The following is a 9768-nucleotide window of genomic DNA, read 5'->3' on the forward strand; positions in this document are numbered from 1 at the left end:
CACTCACTTTGTAGACCAGGCTGGCCTCGAACTCAGAAATCCGCCTGCCTCTGCCTCCCGAGTGCTGGGATTAAAGGCGTGCGCCACCACGCCCGGCTTCAGCTCAGGATCTTAACACGGTTTGTTTTTTCTATGAGTTAAAGAACTAAAAGACAGGAAAAAAAAAAAAAACTCAAGTGTGGCGTGGAGTACCAGGGGAGTTCTGGAAAAGAGCCGACAGTGGGAGCTTGCGTCTTTCTTTCTTTTTGGTTGTTGTTGTTGTTGATGATGATGATGATGGTGATTGTTGGGTCTCTCTAGGCAGTTCTGGCTGTCCTGGAACTCACTTTGTAGACCAGGCTGGCCTTGAACTTACAGAGATCCACTTGCCTCTGCCTCCTGAGTGTTGGGATTGAAGGTGTGCGCCATGATGCCTGGCCCAGGAGACCAGCTTCAGCCTCTGCCCTGCTCCATCTCTCTCAGCCTCAGCCTTGCTCCATCTCTCTCAGCCTGTGGCCTGCTCTATCTCTCAGTGCTATCTGGGTCTCCTCAGGAGGGTCCCTCGCACAGGCCCTTCTCCCCTCAGGGGAAGAACCTGTTCACATCTGGTTGGAAGTAGCTGTGTGGGAAATAAGGACAAATGACAGAACTAGGCTTCTGCCAGCAGTCCTTGTGACACTTGGGCATATCCTGACACGTTCACAAGGCCTGTCTGAGGGAGCCATCACGCTTGTATCTGGGCCCCAGCTTCTGTCAGGAGACCCTCCTACACAGCCAAAGTGGGGTACCTCTGCTGGAGTAATGGCAGAAGAGGCCCTGGGCAGTGGTGGGTGCAAACAGACCAGGAGGCATCCTCTTGGTACCTTCCTGTGAGGTGGCGTCTTTCTCAGTGCCCTCCTGGCCAGGGTACCAGGAAAAGGCCTCTGGGCAGGCCTCCCTTCCCTCCTAACTGTCCCTTCTTCAATCCTGTGGCAGAGCTACGCCTGGAGGGCAACTACCTCTATCGACTCCCCAATGAGGTCAGCAGCCTGCAGCAGCTCAGGGCCATCGACCTGTCCCGGAACCAGTTTCAAGACTTCCCAGAGCAGCTGACCACCTTGCCTGCACTGGAGACTATCAACCTGGAGGAGAACGAGATAGTGGGTGAGTGTGTGTGACTACCGCCGCCTGAGGCTCTGAAGAGTGTAGACCGCTGGGAGTTTTTGTTTGTTTGTTTGTTTGTTTGTTTGTTTGTTTGTTTTTGAGGGCACAAGGGAGGCTCGAGTTTGTTGGGCCAAGACACCTGAGCAGGCAGTGGCCTGGGTAGATAACCACTGAAAAGCCCTGCCCCCCTGCCAGGTGCTAGCCTTCCATCAACAGCCCGGGTTTTTGTCTTCTGTCTTCACACTAAGTAACTTCCCAGTGCTGAGCAGGGGCCACAAGCTAGGCATGCTCAGATCAGTCGCTCAGGGCCCCCACCAGGAGGAAGCATTCTGGGACTGGTACCTCCTGCGAACTGCGGGCCCCAGGTTGGGCTCTGCCAGGGTTTGAAGTGTGCTTTCCCCCTTCTCAACTCCATCACACCAAGAACCGAGTGGCCTCTCCAGCTCGGAGCCTGATGTCCCCAGAGAGGTCAGGTGCTCTCCGGTCTCTGTGTCCTCATCTCCTTGGTTCTTAGCTTTCGAGTCGCCGCCTCAGCCTCATACTCTGCCTCTCATAATGCCAGCCATGTTACCTCTGACCCCCTCCAGCTCTGCCTTTATTTTTCCCTTAGTGTCTTGATGGCCCTTTATGCCACTTGATTAAAGGCGATGGGCTTTTGAGTGGGTTTGGGGCTGCAGCTGGGGAGTGCCTTGTGCTCAGTGCTTGCCTGGTGTGGTAGTGAGGGCCTGAATACCCAGGATGCTGTGCACAGGACTCCTGACCTGGACAGGGTAAGGAGGAGGTGAGATCACCTTGACCTTTTCAGTTCTAGGTCTATTATTTTGTTAGTTACTATTAATTTTTAAGTTACATTTATTTGGTGTGTGTGTGTGTCTGAGTGTATACCTTTTACAGAGCATATGTGGAGGTCACAGGGCAGATTGTGGGAATTCTTCAGTCCTCTCCTTCCACGCACATATTGGGGATTGAACCCAGGTCATCGGGTTGACAGCAAGTGCCTTTACTGACGGAACCATCTTGCTGGCCGCTCGATCCGTTCTTTGAGCGATGAGTGCAATGAGCTTAAGGGCGTTATAAAGGGCATCAGGTTGCATGGAGAGACTGCAGAAAATAAAAGCCTGATTATGAACTTTAGCCCTGTGTCTATAGTGAGCTCCCCCCACATGTCTATAGTGAGGGCCCACACCCCCATCCAGATCCCCGCCCCCTCCCCCCACCCTCATCCCCATCCCCATCCCAGTCATTCTTTTTTCCCCTGCTTCAGTGAAGCCTCTGGCCGTGGCACTCCCAAGGCCTGGGGTCCCTGAACAGCCTGGCCTGAGTTGGCTCACTTGTAGGGTCTGTAAGTAGAGTGTCCCTCAGGTACCCTCTCACTGTGAGGTCTCCCTTCTGTGCCACCACCATCACCTAAGTTGTGCTCAGCTCTCTGTCTCATTGGCAGCTCTGCCTCCTCTCTCCCTCCTCTCCTCTCTCCCTCCTCTCCTCTCTCCCTCTTCCCTCCCTCTTCTTCCCCTCCTCCTTCCCTCCTCTCTCCCTTCTCTCCTCTCTGCCTCCTCTCTCTCTCCTCTCCCCCTCCTCTCGGCCTCCTCTTTGCCCTTCACTTCCTTGCTCACTCCGATACCTCTGCTTGTTCCTGCAGCTAATCCACATGAGCCAGCCATCGGGCCAGGGCTCCTGTGCTCAGTGGCAAGTCCAGAGCTGAGCAGGTGGGTCAGGACAGCTCTCTGAGTGGAAAACGCTATGTGGTCAGTAGTTACCCAGTTCTCTGAGCATCTCTGGCCACCCCAGAAGGTGATCCAAGATGAGAAAAAAAGAATCTCACTTCCAGGCTGGGGTGCAGCCTGAAGATCTGTGCTCGCTGTAGCCCATAAAGTGACTCACTGAGGCAGCCCCAGGGGTCTAGATTCTTTCATGCTTCCGCTCCCTCAGGGTCAATTCCGCTCCACAGCCCACAGCAGGGGCAAGCCACTTTGGCTCACTGTCACATACACACATGTCTGCCTTTCTGTGGGATGACAGTAATAATGTCATCTGTGCTTAGTGCTTAGCAAGTCCCTGATGTATTTCCTCAAAGTCAAAGCTCTTAAGAGGTCCATTTAGCTTTTGCTGCCAAGTCCCTACTGTACGCTTGGCCAGGTTAAAGAGAGCTCTGTGCGGAGGCTGTCTCCCACTCAGTTTAAGCCCTGCTCAGGCCTGTGCCAGGGGGATACAGAGATGCCAGGGTGGAGGGGGAGCTGTCTCTTTCTAGCAGACACCACCAATCGTCCCCAAGTAGCAACTGCTCTAGAGATGCCCAGTTAACCTCAGGTAGCCATCAGACTGCAGGAGGCTTGACCCTTCTCATCTGAAGAGAGGGACCAGACAGAGGCAGCTGTCATACCCTGCTGAGGCACCCCAGTCGCCCAGTTCTACATCTTCCTGACCCATTCTTGTTACCCAGTGGCTTTTCTGCTTCCCAAATCTGTGGGAAAGTCCATGCTGCAGTCTCCATAGCTCTTCTGGAGCCAGGCAAGCCCCAGGGCAGGCCAGAGCAGGGTTGATGGCAAGTGAACGCAAGGACTAGGAGTCCTGCAGTGGGAAAGAGCGAGCTTTGTGTGGTTTTACCAGCTCTAGCTCCTTTCTCATAGGACCTCATGTGTGATGGTTTGTATATGCTCGGCCCTCTAAGAGTAGCACCATTAGAAGGTGTGGCCCTGTTGGAGGAAGTGAGTCACTGTGGGCGTGGGCTTTAAGATCCTCATCCTAGCTGCCTGGAAGTCAGTCTTCTGCTAGCAGCCTTCAGATGAAGATGTAGAACTCTCAGCTCCTCCTGCACCATGCCTGCCCGGATGCTGCCATGTTCCCACCTTGATGATAATGGACTGAACCTCTGAACCTGTAAGCCAGCCCCAATTAAATGTTATCCTTATAAAGAGTTGCCTTGGTCATGGTGTCTGTTCACAGCAGTAAAACACTAAAACATCTTGGGAACAGTTCTTGTCAGAGCTTGGGATGTCTTCAAAGTGTGACTTATTTCCCCCTTAGAACTTTATAAGGGAGTTGGAAGAAATAAAGCCAAATTTTTATGAGAAGCGTCTCTTTTAAACAAAACCTTTTACCTGCCGGACAGTGGTGGTCCATGCCTTTAATTCTAGTGCTGAGGAGACAGGTTGATTTCTGTGAGTTTGAGGCCAGCCTGGTTTACAAAGTGAATTCTAGGACAGCCAGGACTGTTACACACAGAAACCCTGTCTTGAAAAACAGAACAAAACAAAAGAAAACAAAACACTTTGCCATGGGATTTTTATTAATTATTTATTTGTTTGATTTTGGTTTTTCGAGACAGGGTTTCTTTGTATAGCCCCAGCTTGTCCTGGAACTCACTCTGTAGACCAGGCTGGCCTCGAACTCAGAAATTCGCCTGCCTCTGCCTCCCGAGTGCTGCGATTAAAGGCGTGTGCCACCACTGCCCAGCTTTGCCATGAGATTTTTATTATATGTATTTGCTTTATTATTACAGGGATTGGGGCATGTATGTGCCCCGGTGTACATGCGGAGGTCAGGGAAGAACTTGCAGAAGTTGGTTCTCTCAATCCTGGCAGAGTCGTGCACACCTTTAATTCCAGCACTCGGGAGGCAGAGGCAGGCAGATCTCTGAAGTTGAGACCAACTTGGTCTACAGAGTGAGTTCCAGGTCACTCAGTCAGGGCTATGTAGAAATAAAGAAAGGATGTCTCAAAAAATAAACAAACAAACAAAACAAAAACAAGAAACAAAAAAAGGGAAGAAACTCATTAGTCTCGGAGCTCAAACTTAGGTTTGAAGTATCTTTGAGGTCTCTGAGTTTCTGTAAAGATTTTACTCAGCAAGCAGAGTAGGCTTTGAGGCAGCTTTAAACGCTTAAAGGGATGCTCCCCACCCCCAGTCTTGAGGGCCACCCCCCAACCAGGCCTCCTATCTGGGTCCTGAAAGATGGATGCCAGTAGCATCTGTGCTCAGCCCAGCTGCCCTGTTTTCCCATGAGTACCACCATCTGATTCCACTCTGCACTTGACGCTGCTCTGCCCTGAGAGGAAGAACAAGGGCATGGAAAAGCGACATCCTGGGCCCTCTGTGGTGGGCCAAGACAACTGAGAGGAGTTGGGACGCTTCTGTCAGCTTTCCGAGGTTCAGGATGGGGTGCCGCCTGCCCTCAGAGTTTTTTAGTGGCTGAATGTCCTCAGGTGTCATGGCTGGTTAGTATGTGGCTTCGATGGCTGTGTAGACAGGTCTCTGGTCTGTCTGTGACTCTACTGCTCTGTGCTCTCCCCTCTGTAGCACGCCTGCTAACCCATGTGCACTGCATGTAGTGTCTGCAGATCACCGGCCGGAAAGCTCAACGCCACAGAGCAGGGATTTGAAAGCCTCAGGGTGCCTGTAATGCCCCCAAGACCAAGTCAGGCTGAGTCTTTCAGCTGCAGGCTGTGATCTACTGAGGAACTATAAATGGTAAATTAGTGGGTTGAGACCAACAGGTTTTTTTTTTTAATAGAGTAGAAAATATCAGGGCACATCACATGAAGCATGGTAAGTTGTTACTTTTGTGTCTTTTAATTTCATTTTCACTGTGTGTACACTCAGGTGTGTATTTGGAGTCATGGTGAAAAATTGTGTTTCTTACCGTGGGTGTGATAAAAACTACCAGGGCTGTCAAGGTGTAATGTGCTTGCTACCCAAGCTGGTGAGACCCTGACCACCTGAGTTTAACCTTGGGGCTCACATAGAACTAGAAGGAGAAAAACTAACTTCACAGAAGGTTCTTTGAAGCTGAACATAGTGGGCACACATCTCAGGATTTGGGAGACAGAGCCATTTTGGTCTACATAGTGAGTTCCAGGACAACCAGGGCTGTGTAGAGAGACCCTGTCTCAAACCAACCAACCAACCAACCAGCCAGCCAGCCAATACCAAAAAATTGTCCTTTGGCCTCTTAGCACACATACACATAATACTAATAAACCAAATCTTAAAAACAAAACCAAAAAAACTACCTAAAGATACTAAGTTGCCCTCCAGACAGCTGGACTGCTTCTCTCGTCAGCCTGGCCAACCAGTCCCATGCTCCAGCTCAGGGTCTCAGCTGTACTGTACAGTCTTCCCCCCTGGCATCCTCTAACCCTTCTCTGGGCAGGGTGCTTAGTCTAGAATTCCTTCTCCATGTCTTAGTACCCTCTCTGCCTTGGCTAGGTTCTCCAGTTTGAACGCCTGCTTCAGACAGACAGGAAGCAAAGCAGGTAATGTTGGCTGCTCCCTGACCCTTCCCCAGCTGTTGCCCGGTACCTCCCATGAAGATGGGAAGCCTTCTGGATTTCGGGGAAACATGGTTGTTTGTTCTGGGGGCAGGGTCTGTGTTTGTGGTTTAAGAATAATTTGTTCCGCCGGGCAGTGGTGGTGCACTTGGGAGGCAGACACAGGCGGCTTTCTGAGTTCGAGGCCAGCCTGGTCTACAGAGTGAGTTCCAGGACAGCCAGAGCTACACAGAGTAACCTGTCTAGAAAAAACAAACAAAAAAGAATAATTTGTTCCTCCTCAAGATAAATGATAGAATACTTTATCTAAGTTGCCAAATATAAATAGACTGGACATTATGAATATAACTCCTACCCAGTAATTCTCATAATTGTTTTATTTCTGTTCCTATTGTATGCTGCTTCTTATTGTAAGAGAAAGAGGCTTTTTATTTAGAGAAGAAAAAAAAATCCAGAATTGTTGAAGTTTGGTCTGTTATTGTGTATTATAATGCCAAATTTTGTATCCCAAAGTCTAGTTGCTTCAAGATGAACAAATTCTCACATGTCAGTTTTTGTTGTATAAACCTAGCTCCTTAATTTAAAAATATTGGTTGAATAAAGATGTCTGTAGCCCGTAACTGAGCAGGAGAGAGGTAGGTGGGGCTTCAGTTCCTGGGCTTGGGGCCTGAGACAGAGACCACCAAGAAAGAGGAGGAAAAAGGAAGGAGGCACCATGGGGTGGTGGGTGAATCATGAGAGCATGGTCATGAGGGCTGGCTTGTTGGGATAGGAGCGGTCCAGGTGGAACACAGCAAGTGATAGCTCCTGGTCATTGACAGCAAAGTAGGCACATTAGCATAGAGAGTTGCTATCTGACCAGCTCTAGTGCTTTAAGGCGGCTGATGTATGTATGTATGTATGTATGTATGTATGTATGTATGTATGTATTTGTTCAATGCCAGGCATGGTAGAGCATGCCTTTAACCCTAGCACTCAGGAGGCGCAGAGGGAAGTGGATCTCTATGAGTTCAAGCCTAGCCAGACTACAAAGTGAGATCCAGGACAGGCAAGGCTGTTACAAAGAGAAAACCTTGTCTCAAAAAACCAAAACCAACCAAACGAACAAAGAGTATTTATCCAAAACAACAGTCATCTAAAAGTTTCTGGGGTCTGAGATGGTTCCTAGCTTTTCCAGACCAGAGAGTGGTACAGTCATCTCTCAAAACCCATAGGCAATGGAGGCCTTAACACTGGAGGTTACCGACCGGCCTGGGTGACCAAGTCCCTTGCACAGACTGGACAGCCTTAGTACAGCTTACACACGGCCTCCAGTGTACTCGGTGTAACACCTAGCGAGAGAAGATGCTGAGTGGGTGGGTGGCTCTTACGTCACAGGGTTTACGGAATGACGCCAAGAGAAGTCTGCGCATGCTCAGTACTGGGGTTTTTCCTGACTAGTTTTGGCCTGTGGCTGGTTGAAATGTTGAGTGAAGTACGTAGAGGTGGGGAGGACTAACTCGCACTGGAGGCTTGTATTTATGAACAAAACGGCTTAGGGGAAAGACAGTCTCTGGAGAGACAGGCTTCGTATCCTGATCTCTCAGCTTGTAACTTCTTGAAAGAACAGAGCCACTAGGGGAGGGCAGATATGCTAGGACCTGGGCATAGAGAAGTCTCAACAAAGGCCGATGGCTGTGCCTGTACTTTTAGGGGAAGGACTCCAGAATCCTCCAGAGAGGGCTTCTGAGGGGGGTGAAGTGTTTTAGACTGACTGTGAGTAGCGATGTGGGTTCCTGACAGGATGCCAATCCCATGAAGTCATCCTCTTCCCACCTCAGGCGTCTCCACATGGGTTACGGTTCAGAGGGAGCAAGCACACCGTGCATCAGAGGGAGCATAGCAGCAATATGTTCTCATTTGCCAGCACTCGCTGCCCCCTGGCATTTCGGGGCTGGAACATGTGGGGGTGAGGAGAAAATCACATCTTCCAACCACTTCATTTTGCTAGGCAGGAGACGTGGTTAAGTAAGATTTTGGCTTCCCATGACCCTCAATCCTCCTGTTGTTTTTGCACCCACCCCGTTCCAGAGAGCAAAGAATCATGGGAAAATGACTTGATAAAAAGCCAGGCATGGGCTGGTGAGATGGCTCAGCAGGTAAGAGCACCCAACTGCTCTTCCAAAGGTCCTGAGTTCAAATCCCAGCAACCACATGGTGGCTCACAACCATCCGTAATGAGATCTGATTCCCTCTTCTGGTGTGTCTGAAGACAGCTACAGTGTACTTACATATAATAAATAAATAAATCTTTAAAAAAAAAAAAAAGCCAGGCATGGTAGCATGCCTGTAATTCCAGCACTTGGAAGGTAGATCTAAGATCAGGAGTTTAAGGTCAGCCTCAGCTACATGGTGAATTCCAGGCCAGCCTGAACTACAGAATTTAACACACATGGGCAGTGGCCATAGCTTAGCGGCAGATCTTGCCTGGTGTGTGGAACCTGGAGTCAGGATTCAGCACCTTTACTTGCTGTGTGGGCTGTTTTTGATGTCAACCTGACACAAGTTCCAGTTACCTGAGAGGAGGGAACTCAATTGAGAAAATGCCTCCATAAGATTGGGCTGTAGGCAAGTCTATTGGGCATTTTCTCAATTAGTGATCAATGCGGGAGGGCCCTTCCCATTGTGGGTGGTGCCATCCCTGGGCTGTAGTCCTGGGTTCTGTAAGAAAGCAGGCTGAGCAAGCCATGGGGAGCAAGCCAATAAGCAGCACCCCTCCATGGCCTCTGCCTCCAGGATCCTGCTCTGTTTGAGTTCCTGTCCTGACTTCTTTCAAAGAGCAGTGATGTGGAAGTGTAAGCCAAATGATCCCTCCCCTCCCCAAGTTGCTTTGGTCGTGGTGTTTCGGCACATCAGTAGTGACCCTGACTAAGATGCCTATAGAGTCACTCCCCATTGCCACCCTCATATCACGCTCTGTTTGAAGCAAGGTCTCTCATTACTCTGAGAGTAGGCAGGACTGGCTGTCCCTCCCTCCCTGGCACTGGGATTATAAACCTGTGGACGGTTGCCCTAGAGAGAAGGTTCAGTGGTCAAGAGCATTAGCTGTTCTCCCAGAGGACCCAGGTTTGATTCTCAGCACCCACATGACAGCTCGCAAACTGTGACGTCCAGTTCCAGGGGAATCATCTTCTGACCTCCACAGACAATACATGCAAGTGTTGCTCAGACATGTATGCGGACAGAATACCCAGACACCTACAATAAAAGTAAATATTATAAAACAGCAATAATAAAAACAGGCACGGGGCTGGTGAGATGGCTCAGTGGGTAAGAGCACCCGATTGCTCTTCCGAAGGTCCAGAGTTCAAATCCCAGCAACCACATGGTGGCTCACAAC

At 49.9% G+C, this 9768-nt stretch overlaps 1 protein-coding gene across 2 annotated transcripts in view; it reads left to right on the forward strand.

The window, feature by feature from the left end:
- Positions 1-9768, forward strand: part of Lrrc20 (leucine rich repeat containing 20) — a 105774-nt gene that overhangs the window by 70488 nt on the left and 25518 nt on the right. For both annotated transcript variants that reach the window (XM_021174314.2, XM_021174315.2), the window contains one exon: positions 955-1122. In XM_021174314.2, coding sequence (XP_021029973.1) covers positions 955-1122 — 168 coding nt within the window. The remainder of the gene's footprint in view (positions 1-954; positions 1123-9768) is intronic.

Source organism: Mus caroli, chromosome 10 (assembly GCF_900094665.2).
Source record: "Mus caroli chromosome 10, CAROLI_EIJ_v1.1, whole genome shotgun sequence".
Taxonomy (NCBI): domain Eukaryota; kingdom Metazoa; phylum Chordata; class Mammalia; order Rodentia; family Muridae; genus Mus; species Mus caroli.